Genomic DNA, 16,443 nt, shown 5'->3' with positions numbered 1-16,443 from the left:
GCGAATCCGAACTGTAATCCTGCCCGGACCCTACGATGGAACCATGTTATAGAAGGCCAACTAACCAATGGTCGGCGGCCGGGCTGCGGAGGTGGTCGGGATCGCAGCGCCAGAGCTCGAGGATCCCGGGGCCGCTGGCGCTTGCTGCTGCCCGCCTCTTCCGGCTCCTCCCTGTTGTACGTGGGGCGCGCAAGGCTGGGCGTTCGGAGCCATCGCGGTGACGACCATGTTGCAGCCGAACATCCTACTCACCGGTCAGGGCGCGCGGCGCTGTGGGGCTGGACGACGGGGCAGGCAAGGGACGCCGAGAGCTCTGTGGCCTCAGGCGCCCGACGCGGGCCACTCAGTGTTCTTTTTCAGGGCCGGTCGAGAGCCGCGTGGCGTGGCAGTTGTCAGCGCCTCAGGACTGGGCCCTCGTGAGCGTTGCGGCGGAAGGGGACGTAGAACGTTAATTCTGTTGGCCAGAGGCAGCACGCTGAGGTGGAGAGAGGGAGATCGCGCTCCCGTGTTTGGCAAGCGGTTTAATCTTTTGAGTCGGTTTTTTACTTGTAAAATTGGCTTTGATTCTTGGTAGAGTTGTCGTGGGATGTTAGCGAGCTAACATGAGGCAGTATCTAGCCCTTAGTGGATATGTTAGTAGTGGATGCCTCAGTTCTTAGGCCTTTGGCCGTCTTTATTTTTCCTTTGCTTCTAAACTGTGATTTCGGTAAATAGGTTCGGATGTTTATGGTGTAGGATAATTAAATTATTGTATTTTTACTTCTTTTTTTTATTTTTTTTTTTAAAGAACAGAAGGCGTCTGCTAATACTCTGGTCATTTCTCGTGTAGAAATGCTGCAAGGTTTCCGGGCTGACTTTGGGCTCTTCTAGGTCTTTGGATCCACATTCAGGGCGCCTGTTACATGTGAAGGGAACCAAAATGGCTGCAGAGAGGTTTTAAAGACTATCATTGCCTGTCGTTTACCTTTGAAAGTGCTTGTAAAATTATGGCATTTAATGACATCATAGGCCGTTCATGAAGAATCTAATGGGTGTAGATACTATTGACATGTATAAAAAATCTAGATGCTTCTTTGTGGAAAGCAATAGTTTTGTCGTTCATCGAAGGATGTTGGCAGCACACCGTCTGTTTCTGTGTGCTGCAGATTAACCACTCAGTAAATTACTTTTAGCCTTTTTTGAACATCTGATTTATTTGGGTCGGATACAGTGTGTCCAAGTTTTTAAAAATTAAGCCATATTGTTAAAACTCTTAAGTGTGAACGTTTTATTGAAAACACGGTGAGTCCCGGGTCCAAACTTAGCTTATTGTTAGTGGACCTGAGGTAAATGTTGTTGTTCTTCATATGGAGACTCGAATTACCCGTGTTATCTTTACTTATAATGCCCATTTCATAATTTTAGCTCCGTTAAATCTGAACAGCTTAATTTATGTATTTGATTGTCTTGAAATATAAGAGATGAAAAAGGGAAAGCAAAGAGCAATGTGTAGTACATTACCATGAATAAAAGAGATTGTATGGTAGCATACCATATATGATTGTGTTTATATATATTTACGTATATGTACGCATAGGATTTCTTTGGAAAGATATAAGAAACTGATTTATGGTGGTTGTCTCTAGGGAAGGGTATGGGAGTCCTTCCTACTGCTTAAATTTTTCCCATGAACAATTTCTTTCAGGTTTTTTGTTTGTTTGTTTTTTAATTAAAGTAAATACATGATGGTAATTGATTTGAGATGGCTGATTTTATTTTGGGCAGTTCCATGGTGGTGGCAGGCACTCTAAATTGGCATCAGAATCACCTGAACCCCACCCCTAGCAAATCAGATACAGTGGGTGATGATTGTGACATCCAGTTGGTTTTCGGGAATTTTGACTAGGTCATACTGTATATTCATATATGATTACTGAGGATTCTTATTTTAGTTGCTAAGAACCTTAAGGAAGAGCATTTTAGGTGACTGAATTCTGCTAAGTAATGTTTCACAAATAGTATCTTTCTATGGTTTGTCTTAACAGGTACACCAGGGGTTGGAAAAACTACACTAGGCAAAGAACTTGCATCAAGATCAGGACTGAAATACATTAATGTGGGTGATTTAGCTAAAGAAGGTAAGGGATACTTTGGTGTTGTATCTGTTTTCTTAAAAAGGAAGATATTGAGGGCATGCTTTTTACCCTGCTAAGGATATGTAGTATTAGAACTATAGTTGGTGGTGTGAGAAGGCACAAAAAAGCAGAGAAAGACTGCCATTAAGGAATTTATGCTCTGTTAGGGACCCACAGAAATAAAAAACATTAAGCATCCATTGCTGTGTCCTGGTTATTTTAACCAAACTTCCCCCTCCTACAAATTGACTAGTAATTCTTGTTGACAGGAATAATTGAGAAGGCTTCAGTGGAGAGTGTGAACTTTAGCTGTACTTAGGATAGATAGAATTTAGGAAGAGGGAGAATGTTCTGAGTTGGGTGAACATATAAAGGTTTATTTGGAGCTAAGCTTATGTATTGGGACATTGAGGGTGTTGATCTCACTGGAAAGATATTATTTTGAATGCAGTAGTAGGTAGTAAGATATGACTGTTCTTGATATTTTCTAAGACTATTTTGTAGTTGGCATGCAGGATACATATATTATATAATGATATATGTTTATACTTATTTTACCCTGTGTTCTCCTGATCTTTTATCACACCTGTGTTTGTGTCTTCATCTTTCTTCATTTACAATGATTTACACAGGGTAGGAACTCAGTAAATATGTAAAGGGAACTTTAAGCATGCCTAACTAATTAAAATAAACAGAGTCAACGTATATTTTTTAAAGTTTTCAACTCCTGACAGTTGCTACTAAAGTAACTATTTCAGGTCTGATCTAATGTACATTTTTTTTCAAATGATCTAAAGTCTGATCACCGGATATCATGGAGTCTGGCAAGATGGCTTCTCCCAAGAGCATGCCGAAAGATGCACAGATGATGGCACAAATCCTGAAGGATATGGGGATTACAGAATATGAGCCAAGAGTTATAAATCAGATGTTGGAGTTTGCCTTCCGATATGTGACCACGATTCTAGATGATGCAAAAATTTATTCAAGCCATGCTAAGAAAGCTACTGTTGATGCAGATGATGTGCGATTGGCAATCCAGTGTCGAGCTGACCAATCTTTTACCTCTCCACCTCCGAGAGATTTTTTATTAGATATTGCACGTCAAAGGAATCAAACCCCTTTGCCCTTGATCAAGCCATACTCAGGTCCTAGATTGCCACCTGACAGATATTGCTTAACTGCTCCAAACTATAAGCTTAAGTCCTTACAAAAAAAGGCGTCTACTTCTGCAGGAAGAATAACAGTTCCCCGGTTAAGTGTGGGTTCAGTTACTAGCAGACCTAGTACTCCCACACTAGGCACACCAACCCCACAAACTATGGCTGTTTCAACTAAAGTAGGGGCTCCAATGTCCCTCACAGGGCAAAGGTTTACAGTGCAGATGCCCACTTCACAGTCCCCAGCTGTAAAAGCATCCATTCCTGCAACATCAGCAGTTCAGAATGTTCTGATTAATCCATCATTAATTGGGTCCAAAAACATTCTTATTACTACTAACATGGTGTCATCACAAAATACTGCCAGTGAATCATCAAATGCATTGAAAAGAAAGCATGAAGATGATGATGATGACGATGATGATGATGATTATGATAATTTGTAATCTAGCCTTGATGCATGTAATGTATACTTGGTTTTGAATCCATTGTACTTAAACATGCATGCTGGATCTTTTGAAGTTCTGTTTTAGAAAACTTAGTGTTTAATGAGTAAATATGGTTACCATGATTTTCAGTTGAGATGTTGGATTTTCTAGTAGTGGGTTTTCATCACCTTTTAAGTGTAAAAAATAAAGTTGTCATTCATCAGTTTGATTGTTGATACTTTGACAATTATATTTTTAGAAGCTGTTTTCCCCTCCATTATCACCAACAGGAATAACCCTTGCAAATTTCAAGTTGTTATAGTCTATTCATTATGATTAATAAGAGTGTCACCTCTAGTACCTTCAGATGTTCAGATCATAGTATGATCTGTTGTATAAGTAACTTTTATGGTCGGTTCTCTTAGATTTCTGAAGTATAACTCCTTTTTAGAGAGACTACTTAGAATTTGTATTCATAGTGAATCCTCATCTATTTGGATTTATCTTTCTTAATTGCCCAGTTTCTTCTTAGATCCTATTTTTCTATCCCTTTATATTTAAAGACCCTCAGTGTCTCCCAGCACCAGTCGTTCTTTTTATAATTTTTATTCTTTGCAGTATCCCTTTGTGTGAGTCAATGTTAGGCACCTTGTCATATTATTCATACTATAAGCCAGCACCATGCTATTATTTTTAATCCAGGTCTGGCATTTAGTTTGTAGTTTCTAAAACTTAGATCTTGCTGTGGTGCATAGCTAGGCCATTCTCCATTTTATATCTATATGAAATCTGGTTTTGTTCCCCACTTGAACTTTACCCTGTTTGTGACAAGTGATTTCAAAATCACATATAGTAGACAATAAATTTTAGTCATGCCTTCCAGTTTTTGCCCATTCAGTTTAACATTTCTGAACTTAATGAAGTTGCTAGGTAATCTCATGAAAAGTATTGAGAGGAACATTAACACAAGTCCAAGGATTGGCAAGACCCTTGTCTTTGTCTTCACTGGGTCCTCTCTGACATGTGCTCACATCATTTTAACTGGTTGTGTATCCATCTAATGATAGTATATTCCCAGCCATCTTTTTTGTAGCTTATTGATGAGATTATTTTATGAAATGGAATCAGCCTTTAAGGAAAAATACTGTATGTTTTTTTTCCCCCTGTGAAACCAGTTAAAGAATTTCTGGTCTGACTTAAATTGGAGTTAGATGAGGTTTCTCATACTGTACCAAATATTTTTTTTCCCAGGTACCATTTGAATATAACTAAAAATCTTACCAGAAAAGAGTCTGATGCACCTGGAGTCCCTCTTTTTTTTTTTCAAATAATGATATATTTTAAGAGAACAATGAAATCATCTACTCTTATAAAGCAGTGGTTCTCAACCATGGGTGTTTTGCTCTTCAGGGGACATTTGGCAATGTCCGGGGGCATTTGGGTTGTCGGAACAGTGGTTGGGTGGTTTTGCTATTACAGTGGGTAGAAGCCAGGATTTATCTAAACATTACAATGCACAGGACAGTCCCCACAACAAAGAATTTTCAGGTTCAAAATGTTGAAAGTATTGAGGTTGAAAAACCCTGCTATAAAGAAATGAGGTGTTTTGGATTTTTTTTTTATTAAAAAAAACTGGTTTTAAACAAATCACGTATCTAAATGGAGTTTATTGCCATCCTGGTAATCATGTTGAATTGCTGTATTATTTGAGAGACCATCCTTATTCAAAACACCATTTGAAACCAAGGAAGGAAAATACTAGGTGGTGAGTTAAGCTTAATAAAACTATTGAGAATCATAAATGGCATGTGACTGTAAGAATGCTTTTCTTACCCTTATTCACCCAGTCTTAGATTTCTCCTCACTTGATTTCCCTTTCCCATGTGCAATCATTTAATTACACTCTTAACCAGCATTCTTAATTTTCCTGCCACCAGCTTGTCAGCCTTGAGCCTCTGTCCCTAACAGATGCCCATAGGTGTATAAACAAACTAATAAAATTATATTGACATTGAATCCATTTCGAATAGTTGTAAAGCATAGCTCAGGGCTCTCAGTACTTACAGTCTTGTTGTGTCTCTAACCCAGGGGCTGGCAAATTACTGCCCATGGCCAAATCTCACCCACTGCCTTCTTTGGTCCAACCCTCAAGCTAAAGACTACTGTATATCCCTAAAAATATTTACTATCTGGCCCTTCACAGAAAAAAAATAATGTTGACTCCTGTTCTAACCTCTTCTGTATCCCATTTCCCCCTCTCTGGTGGGCTGTCTTGGAAGTCTTTGAAACTCTCTAAATCTTTGTGTCTGATCTCTGCCTCCCTGTCGCCATATACCTCTGTTTCCCTTGTGTTTTCACTGCAGCCATCTTCCAAACCTGTCCCTTCAGTGATCTAACTCATTTGGCACTCCTTGTGCTGATGACTTAAATTTAACGACATGATTTGAACTTTTTACTTTGTCCATCCTCCCTAGTGAAACATTGAAGACTATAAACTGGCTTCATTTTAACTTCAGCTTTGCATGCAGCCACTCTCCTGTATCTCCATGTTATTTACAATAGACTATATTGTTCCTCAAGCACACTGGGTGGGAATTTTCCAACTCCATGTCTTTATACATGCTATTCCCTTTACCTGTTAAGTGCCCTTCGTAATCTGCCTTACAAATTCCTCCTTAAAGGCCCAACTCAAATGTCACATTTTTGGCTCTCCTTGACCTCTGGCAGAATTGTTCTTTTATCTGTGTAAAATGCCAGATTTTTTTCAAATCATCAACCTTACTACACCAATTATACTGACTGTACTACAGTTACAAGCTTCCTGTTGAGATGAGTGGTCAATATATTTCCAAAAGAAGAAATCTGGGAATGTTTTATATACTGGAAGCAGCATCAAAGTAGGTATCTAGTGTCCCATATGATTAATATTAGAGAACAATACTCATCTCGGTGCATAAATTTTAGGACTGTGGTTAAAGAAATAAACATGAATTTATAATTTGACAACAGCTGGTAATGTCTTTAAAGGTAAGAAGTTAGTTGTGTAGCCTTTTAACTCTGACATCACCATCAATTTTTCATCAGTAATATATCTTTACCTGAAGTTCCTTTACATAAACCATAGGAAACTTAGGAAATTAATTTTCTAAGCTTTCAGTTTTTTAATCCAAGCTTTTTGATCTTTGCTGTATTACAGTCCTATGTATAGCAACTCTAAATTTGTCTTCCATTTGAAACTCTCTGAAATTACATACATTTTTCCTCTTTTTTGAAATTTAAAATGAGGTTTAGAATCTATCCATTTCTCTCTCTCCCCGCGGTGACTAACTCTGGTACAGCCATAATCATCACTCACCTAAAACTTGACAGTAGACTCACCTAAAACTCTGCCATAGACTCAGTATGTTATCCCTGCTTTCCTGAATCTACTTCCAGGTCATTCTCTACACAGAAACCAGAATTGTTTTTAAAATTTGAAACTGATCATGTCATTTCCTGCTTAAAATGTTTAAATGATTTTCCTTTGCTCAGAATAAAGTTCATGCTCCTTAATGCAGTCTTCAACTTTTGGATCTGGCCCCAGCTTACTTGTCCACCCTGTTACCCTCTCACTACTTATTTTCTAGTGTTTTTTAAAAGACTTGCTTTCCCTCAAAAGAGCAGCTCCCTAATATCTTTACCTTGAAACATCTTGTTTTCTTTGTTTAAGAATAGTCTTCCCTACCTTTTTTTCCTAGGTAACTTCTTCAAGTCTGTTTAGAAGTCACTTCCTCCAGGAAGCCTCCTCTGACATCTCAAGTTTGTTTGGTGCCCATCCTGTTGTCCCCATAGCACCAAGAACTGTAATGTTAAAATAGCATAGTATAATTTCAGGTTACTTGTTCTCTCCCATTTTATTGCAGACGCTTCAGAGATAGGATCATGTCTGTCATATTATCTTATTTACTTTCTTCACAATTACATCTCCATAACTCCTTCGGTCACTGGTATATGGTGTTTGATAAACACTTTTTTTCAAATGAATTTTGAACACTTATTAACATGATTTAAGAAATTCTGCATTTCAGCATTGCAGTATAAAGACTTTAGTTCTAAGAGACAAAGACTTAAAATGTGAAGAAACCTTAGGTTTATATAGTCCAGATGCCCATATAGTATAGAATCAACTCGAGCTATTAGATTTTGTGACAGTTTTTTTAAGATAGAGAGTGTTGGTCCCCCCATGCTGATGTCATATTTTAACTCTCAGTTACTTTCAAGTTCTTGGGGGTAAATGTCACTGCTCCCCCTCATATGTTGCCTGTATTTCACATGAAGATCTCGTAATGCATAGGTTGACCCTTCTACATGCAGATATTGTCAGAATTTTGCCCCTCTGTACACATTTGCAATCAATAGCTCTATTATAAGGGCTTTATCTCAATTTCCTTATGATGGGGTTGACAGGAGGAATATTCTGTCTTCATTACCTCCTGGAGAAATGCTGAAATAAATGAGAGTCAATTAAAAAAAAGTAGATAGTATTATGAAAATAATACTACATGGAAAAAATACTCTAATTTATTTTCATCTTTTGTTTTTCTTCTAATCTTTGTTCCTATTGCAGACAACTCTAAATCCTCCTTTTTCCATTTTATATAAGCCGATGTCATATTGTACCTGGTCTAGACTACATAGTGTTTTTAAACTACATGACACCTATTTAACTTACATATTTCATCAAGTTAATAAAACAAGACTTATTTCCTTATTGTTGAACATTTTTTATCATTTATACTTTTTCCCAATTAGAAATAAAATGGTAGAAGAAATTTCTGAATGGATATGCCATTTTTTTTTCAAAATTATTTTTTAAAATAAATTCCCAGTGTCAATTTACTCGATCAAGAGGCATGAATATTATTATGGCCTCTAAAACTCACTAACATTGCATTTCAAAATGATTATACTCTTACAGGTAACATGTTTATACTAGTTTAACTGTACCCAGTTTAGTATTGTGAATTACTGGTATTTTTATTTTTACTATATAATAGGCCTAAAAATGCTCATTTCAATTTGCAACTCGTTAGTAACAGAAAGTCCAACATTTTTCCAGGTATCTTTACTAAATGTCTTACTCTTACCTGTTGTGATCTTGTTTTTAAAGATCTTTTTATAATATACATTTCAATCCCTTATCCTACTGCAGATATTTTTCCCAGTCTATTTTTTAAGCTATATTACCTTTCACTCAACAGAGATTTAACATTTTATGTATTTGAATCAGTTTTTTTCTTTATTGCTCAAGAAAGTCAAATGAATCATTCTTTTATAGATTATAGATAAATTTTCTGCTAGTTTCTTTGGTATTAAAATATTAGCTCTTGAATCTATCTAGAGTTGTGGTATAAAGTAAGGATTTAGATTGTTTTCTAAATTGTTAACAAGTTTTCCCTATACCAAGACAGTATAATTTTCTAGGCTAAGAGTTTCTGGTAACTGAGCAGTAACCCGGGGAGGCAGGGGCCATACTAGAAAGCTGTGGAAGTGGCTCTTGTACCCAGAATCAGTCCACAGACCTCCGTGCACGACAAGGAGTTACACCTGCCTCTGTGCCTTCCACTAACCCTCAGACTACCTCTTGTCACTTCAGAACTAAAGTTTACTTAGTTTCAACCTGTACCAAAATATTAAGGGGAAAGAGGTGGGAAACCTACCACGTAACATGCTCTTAGAGATGTCTATGATGTAAGCTTGTCTTAAAAGTGCCTACCTTCTAGGGGTTCAGGATGAACATATGTCCTGCCTTCTAAATTAAGACTTTACTCTTCCTAAAGTAAATCTTTTGGGAAGCTGAAAATCTAGAAATAAAGATACTACTGCTCAGGGGCATCTGGTTATTGACTTTCCTTCTTCACCCCTCTTGAAGATGTGACCTCAGTGACAGGGTTCGCTTCTGAACTGTAAGAACCCATCATTTTTGATAAGGTTTATATTTTTGGCCTAATAAATTGGAACTTAACCTTCTTTTAATGTGTGTGTTTTGTGTCTATCAGTCCTGTGTTCCTCTTCCCACCAATCTGTAGCTCAACAAAAATAGTGCATTCCTCTTCTACTGATAGTCCCATAAATTCTGAAGTTTGTTATTCATTCTTTGTAGTTTGTTTCAATTTGGATACTTAAAACAGTTTCAGATATAGTGCTATCCAAGTTTCCCTCTAGACAAAATTCTGATTTATCAACGTTACTTTTTTTTTTTATCATCATTTTATTGAGATATATTCACATACCACGCAGTCATACAAAACAAATTGTACTTTCGATTGTTTACAGTACCATTACATAGTTGTACATTCATCACCTAAATCAATCCCTGACACCTTCATTAGCACACACACAAAAATAACAAGAATAATAATTAGAGTGAAAAAGAGCAATTGAAGTAAAAAAGAACACTGGGTACCTTTGTCTGTTTGTTTGCTTCCCCTACTTTTCTACACATCCATCCATAAACTAGACAAAGTGGAGTTTGGTCCTTATGGCATTCCCAATCCCACTGTCACCCCTCATAAGCTACATTTTTATACAACTGTCTTCGAGATTCATGGGTTCTGGGTTGTAGTTTAATAGTTTCAGGTATCCACCACCAGCTACCCCAATTCTTTAGAACCTAAAAAAGGTTGTCTAAAGTGTGCGTAAGAGTGCCCACCAGAGTGATCTCTCGGCTCGTTTTGGAATCTCTCTGCCACTGAAGCTTATTTCATTTCCTTTCACATCCCCCTTTTGGTCAAGAAGATGTTCTCCATCCCACGATGCCGGGTCTACATTCCTCCCCGGGAGTCATATTCCACGTTGCGAGGGAGATTCACTTCCCTGGGTGTCTGATCCCACATAGGGGGGAGGGCAGTGATTTCACCTTTCAAGTTGGCTTAGCCAGAGAGAGAGGGCCACATCTGAGCAACAAAGAGGCATTCAGGAGGAGACTCTTAGGCACAAATACAGGGAGGCCTAGCCTCTCCTTTGCAGCAACCGTCTTCCCAAGGGTAAAACTTATGGTAGAGGGCTCAACCCATCAAACCACCAGTCCCCTATGTCTGTTATCAACGTTACTTTTTATATCTGGTGTCCATATGTCATCTGGTCCATTAGTGCCCTCCCTTGTTTTGAAAAAGTAATTGGTGATAGATTTCCTTTAACTTTGAAAACAGTCTAGAATTAAAGATTACCTTGAGTTACTAAGAATGTACCATATTAACAAGCCATTGTAAATCTCTCTTAGGGCAACTATATGATGGCTATGATGAAGAGTATGACTGTCCCATTTTAGATGAAGATAGAGTAAGTACAATTTTTAAATAAAGTTTGCATTTGTCAAGTTTAATAGGAAAGTTGACCTCAGTTTTCTTATGGAGCATTCATCTTTTTCTTTTTCTTTTCTTTTCTTTTCTTTTTTTTTTTTTTTTTTTAACTTTCTTACAGGTAGTTGATGAGTTAGAAAACCAGATGAAAGAAGGTGGAGTTATTGTTGATTACCATGGTTGTGATTTCTTCCCTGAACGCTGGTTTCATATAGTTTTTGTGCTGAGAACAGATAATAGTGTATTGTACAAAAGACTTGAAACAAGGTAAGAAAGGAAAAACATTGAATTCTTAAAGTGTATTGTGCATTTTTATTCTGATTTTGGCCAGTGGTATCATGATAAAGTGTTCTTTTTGAAAATATGTCCACTTTATTGGGTGTCTTGTTATAAACCAAGTGTATATGATGCCAACATTCTGCCTGTAAGAGAAACAGGTACATTTGTAAAAAAAAACACAGGCAGTACTTTCTAGTGACTAAAGGAATTTCTCAAGCTGAATCGATTTGATTCAGTATGTACTATGTAGAAACCCAATTTTTAGCCATGTTTTTTCCTTAGTGTAAAACCTTGCAAGGAAAAAAACACCTTAAGACAGTAACATTTTTTGTTTGTCCACTCAAATTATACTCATAACAGGAATGGAAATACTTAAGAAAAATTAAGATAAATCAAAATTGGACAGTCCTTAAAATATATCCCCACCAATACAGATTTAATCCGGAATAGATTTAATCCAGAATAATCAGGAGGACAAACTTAGGGGAAACTTTTTTCCAGTATCTTTTGATCCAAGCTGAGGGAAGATGGGGATATTGGAGTAATTTACAGTACAATGTCAAGAAGGAAAGAAAGCTCTAGAATTTTGCCCAAGGTTAAGTTCAAAATTTGTGGTTCTCACTGAATGTACTCAGGTCTGATTAACCACTATTGGACAGGATACTTGCAAAAATCCTTTCACAAAGGAGTATAGTGGCAACTATATATTGGGAGAGTTAGATTCAGGCTAGTCCTAAAACTTTCACCTTTCTTTAGATAATGAAAAGCTGGTAAAAGACTTAAACAGAGAAATAATAGGAATGCTCTGTTTCATCATTTATAGAGAGATCATCATTTATAGAGAGACCATAAACAAGAATTTAAAGTTTTGATTAAGAAATCACTGTTTTATGTAAATAGCTAAAGACTAAGTTATGAAAAATCTGAGAGAACTAGTCTTTTTTGTTTTTTGACCATTGAAAAAGATATTTAATCACTTTTTAAAATGAGAGCATTATTGAGATATAATTCATATTCCATACAATTCCCCCACTTAAAGTGAACAATTCACTGGTTTTTAGTGTACTCACAGAGTTGTGCAACCATCATCACAATTTTAAAACATTTTCATCACCCCAAAAAGAAGCCCTGTACCAATTTGCAGTCACTCTCCAATTCCCTACCAATACTCTACTTTTCTCTCTGTATGGATTTCTCTGTTTCAGATATTTCATATAAATGGAATCATACAATATGTGGTCTTTTGTGACTGCTTTTCATCTAGCATGTTTTCAAGTTATATGTTATAGCATGTAAAAGTACTTCATTTGTTTTTATTGCCAAATATCCTGTTGTATGGACATACCCCATTATATTTAGCCATGTATCAGGTGATGGACATTTGAGTTGTTTCCACTTTGGGGCTATTAGGAATAACACTGCTGTGAGCATTCATGGACAAGTTTTTGTTTGGGCATAAGTTTTAATTTCTCCTAGGTACGTTCATAGGAACAGGATTGCTAGGTTCTGTGGTGACTCTGCTTAACTTTTGAGGAACTGCCAGACTTTCTTTCACAAGTGGCTACACTATTTTATGTTCCCATCAGCAGAGGTCAAGGGTTCCAGTTTCTTCACATTTTCATCAACATTTATCATGTCTTTTTTATTCTAGCCATTCTAGTGGGTATGAAGTAGTATCTCATGATGGTTTTGGTTTCCATTTCCCTGATGACTAAGGATGTACAGCATTGTTTCATGTGCTTATTGGCCATTTATATATCTTCTTAGAAAAATATGTCTTCAGATTCTTTTGCCCATTTTTTAATTGTGTATTTGTCTTTTATTATTATAAAAGTTCTTTATGAAGAAGCCATGGCTTCTTACAGAGAAGAAATAGTGCATCAGTTGCCAATATATAAGAATTCTTTATATATTTTAGATGCAAATCCCTTATCAGATAAATGATTTGCTGAAATTTTCTCCCATTCTCTGGGTTGTCTTTTCATGAAGCTAATCAACATTTTTTTTTAAAGTAAGACAAGTAATTTATTTGCAGAAATATTAAGAAAGACTAGTTGGAAAGAGTATTGTATATAAATGTGGATGGTAAATCCCAGACCCCTAAATAGTATTCTGTACCTGTCTCAAAATAGGATAACCTGAGATAAATGTGGAGTCACTGCTTAAACCTCATTATTGTGACTTCTAGGTGGGATTATTTTATACTGTAAACCACACTGTCTTCCAGGACCTATATTGTGATAGCTATACTTGCTGTTTTGTTTATTTTTTTTAGTTAATCACCTTTTGCATAGTTCAATTTCAGTTGATTATTGCAATGTTAACTAATCTGAATTTATTTTACCTTTTTACTTAGCTAATTGGTTGGCTAATTTACGTATCTGCCTAAAGATAATTTTTTTCAATACCTTTGGAATTGGTAAAATATGAGGCTCTCTATGTGATCAGGTACCCAATTAGTATATTCTATTCCTTGTCATGTGCACTGCATTTTATTTCATGCTATCTATTTGTTTTATCTCTTATGTCTTAACACCTCTGATTTTGTTGAAAGATAGGAACATGGCCATAGACTTCTTATTTATCTCGTAGCTCAGGTTCTGGCTTAAGATAGGTAGGTACTTGTAATTTTGTAAATTGATTGTTAATTGGTAATAATTAACCTAAACATGGGTCTCTTGGTCCTTAGTTTAGCCTTCTTTTCAAGGAAGTCTCTTGCATTTACAGGTGCCGGTCTATTTTCTCAAAGTAAAGAGGCTGCAGAAAGTATTTTTGTGTGATTTTTTTTTCCATATATTCAAGAGTGTCCAGTTTCTGGCATGTTCCTAATACTCCAGTTAATGCCATTCAGTTTGCTTTCTGTTTGCTTATACCTCTCTTTGCCCTCTAGGGGTTATAGTGAGAAGAAACTACAAGATAATATTCAGTGTGAAATTTTTCAAGTTCTTTATGAAGAAGCCATGGCATCTTACAGAGAAGAAATAGTGCATCAGTTGCCAAGTAATAATCCAGAAGAGCTAGAGAATAATATAAATCAGATATTGAAATGGATTGAACAATGGATCAAAGATAATAACTCTTGACTTAGAAGACAGGCCACATGTCAATCACTATTGTTGATATTTCTCTGCCCACATCATAGAAATTGTCCAAGTATCAGTAAAACCTCTGTATTAAAATTGTGTTGCAAGAATCACAGGTAGATAGTATAAAGGTTTATTCCTGGGCTTTTTTTCCTCCATGAGAAAGCTAAACAATCTCATATATAATGACTACAACACTGTTAAGGATTGCAAGTAAAGACTATCATCATTTAATGCTTAAACTGCTAAAGAATAAATAAATCTGACAAAATAGGTGAATACTTAAGTTTATTACAGAGAAAAATGAAGATGATCGCTTAAAATAAAACTTAAGACTAAAGATAAAACATCAGAATATTCCTTATTCTTTTTTCCTTTGAAATAGTATTTGGAGCTGGTAATACAGGTACTTTGTGCTCAATTCAAAAAGTACAAAAAAATTGTATACTATGAAGTAGGTTTCCCTTTTGTAGGCCACTTCTATTCCCTAGGTGCCCAGGTCCCCCCTAGGAAATAATGGTACTGGTTTTCTATATGTCTTTTCAGAGATGTGTATGTGTGTACTTTTTTTAAAAAGCATTTTGTAGCATATCAGAAAGGTTTTGTACCTTTGTTTTTTCATTTAAGGTATTTTGGAAATTATGCCATCACAGAACATACAGAGTTCCCTATTCATTTTGTTTTGTTAATTGAGATATAATTTACATACCATAAAATTCACCACTTCAAAGTGTACAGTCCGCTAGTTTTTATTATATTCACAAGGTTGTACAACTACATCAGCACATTTTAATCACTCCCAAAAGGAATCCCATGCCCATTAGCAGTCCTCATTTTCCTATTTCAATTAGAATAATGTTTTCAAGGTTCATCCACATTGTATCATGTGGCAGTATTTTATTCCTGTTTATACCTGAATAATCCACTGTATGGATAATAGATTTTGTTTATTCATTCATCAGTTGCACAATTGAGGTGTTTCTACCTTGGCTATTATGAATAATGCTATGAACATTCATGGGCAAGTTGTGTGGATAGATGTGTCCAATTCTCTTGGATATATAACTTGGAGCAGAATTTCTGGATCATATGGTAGCTCTATGTTTAACTTGTTGAGGAAACACAAAACTGTTTTCCAAAGTGGTTTCACCATTTTATAATACCAGCATCAGCAGCATGAGTGTTCCAATTTCCCAGTGTTTTTGTCAGCGCTTGTTATTGTCCATCATTTTATTAGAGCCATTCTAGGAAGTGGGGAGCCATATCTCATTTTGGTTTTTCATTTGCATTTCCCTAATGACTAATGATGTTGAGTATCTTTTCATGTTCTTATTGGTTATTTGTATATCTTCTTTAGACACCTAATGTCTTTAATATTTGCAAAGAATTTCAATAAGGATGACTGATTTAATCATACCCTTGTTGAGAGACTGCTAGGTGGTTTCCAGCTTTTCACTATTACACTCAGTAATGCAAGAATGATAAGAGTAACACATATATTTCTATGTACCAGGCTCTCTTCTAAACACCTTTTTTTAAATTCATTTTATTGAGATATATTCACATACCATGCAGTCATACAAAACAAAGCGTACATTTGATTGTTCACAGTACGATTACATAGTTGTGCATTCATCACCAAAATCAATCCCTGACACCGTCATTACCACACACACAAAAATAACAAGGATAATAATTAAAGTGAAAAAGAGCAATTAAAGGAAAAAAGAACACTGGGTGCCTTTGTTTGTTTGATTGATTGTTTCTTTCCTCCATTTTTCTCATCCATCCATACACTGGACAAAGGGGAGTGTGGTCCATATGGATTTCCCAATCTCATTGTCCCCCCTCATAAGCTATATTTTTATACAATCATCTTCAAGATTCATGGGTTCTGGGTTGTAGTTTGATAGTTTCAGATATTTACTGCTAGCTACTCCAATTTACTGGAACCTAAAAAGGGTTGTCTAAAGTGTGCATAAGAGTGCCCACCAGAGTGATCTCTCGGCTCGTTTTGGAATCTCTCTGCCACTGAAGCT

The 16,443-nt window shown here is 36.2% G+C and overlaps 3 protein-coding genes across 8 annotated transcripts in view; 2 read left to right on the top strand and 1 right to left on the bottom strand.

Moving 5' to 3' along the window:
- Positions 1-100, bottom strand: part of RAD17 (RAD17 checkpoint clamp loader component) — a 70,942-nt gene extending 70,842 nt beyond the window's left edge. The window contains exon 1 of the mRNA XM_037801111.1: positions 66-100. The gene's annotated coding sequence lies outside the window, so the exon portion shown is untranslated. The remainder of the gene's footprint in view (positions 1-65) is intronic.
- AK6 (adenylate kinase 6) lies at positions 19-16,054 on the top strand. Its single transcript, XM_037801122.1, has 5 exons — positions 19-254; positions 2,025-2,117; positions 10,964-11,022; positions 11,164-11,309; positions 14,212-16,054. The coding sequence occupies exons 1-5, from the start codon at positions 68-70 to the stop codon at positions 14,402-14,404; spliced, it is 678 nt and encodes a 225-aa protein (XP_037657050.1). The 5' UTR covers positions 19-67; the 3' UTR covers positions 14,405-16,054.
- TAF9 (TATA-box binding protein associated factor 9) lies at positions 205-3,929 on the top strand. Of its 6 annotated transcripts, none has more exons than XM_037801116.1 (3): positions 205-254; positions 2,025-2,117; positions 2,912-3,929. In XM_037801116.1, exon 3 carries the CDS (start codon positions 2,929-2,931, stop codon positions 3,718-3,720), a length of 792 nt encoding a protein of 263 aa, XP_037657044.1. In that variant the 5' UTR covers positions 205-254; positions 2,025-2,117; positions 2,912-2,928; the 3' UTR covers positions 3,721-3,929. The 6 variants fall into 6 exon arrangements, with proteins under 6 accessions (XP_037657044.1, XP_037657047.1, XP_037657048.1 ...); XM_037801119.1 differs by lacking the exon at positions 205-254 and adding an exon at positions 268-294; XM_037801120.1 differs by lacking the exon at positions 205-254 and adding an exon at positions 435-480.
- Positions 16,055-16,443: the final 389 nt, after the last annotated feature.

This window comes from Choloepus didactylus, chromosome 13 (genome assembly GCF_015220235.1).
Source record: "Choloepus didactylus isolate mChoDid1 chromosome 13, mChoDid1.pri, whole genome shotgun sequence".
Classification (NCBI taxonomy): domain Eukaryota; kingdom Metazoa; phylum Chordata; class Mammalia; order Pilosa; family Megalonychidae; genus Choloepus; species Choloepus didactylus.
Note: the sequence above shows the minus strand (reverse complement) of the source record. Positions and strands in the feature narration are given on the sequence as shown.

Bases quoted from the DNA above. Each gene is read 5' to 3' on its own strand.
- AK6 (XM_037801122.1), top strand. From the start codon at position 68: ATGGTCGGCGGCCGGGCTGCGGAGGTGGTCGGGATCGCAGCGCCAGAG. The intron at 255-2,024 runs GTCAGGGCGCGC...TTGTCTTAACAG, and splicing joins GCCGAACATCCTACTCACCG to GTACACCAGGGGTTGGAAAA. The intron at 2,118-10,963 runs GTAAGGGATACT...AATCTCTCTTAG, and splicing joins GGGTGATTTAGCTAAAGAAG to GGCAACTATATGATGGCTAT.
- TAF9 (XM_037801116.1), top strand. From the start codon at position 2,929: ATGGAGTCTGGCAAGATGGCTTCTCCCAAGAGCATGCCGAAAGATGCA.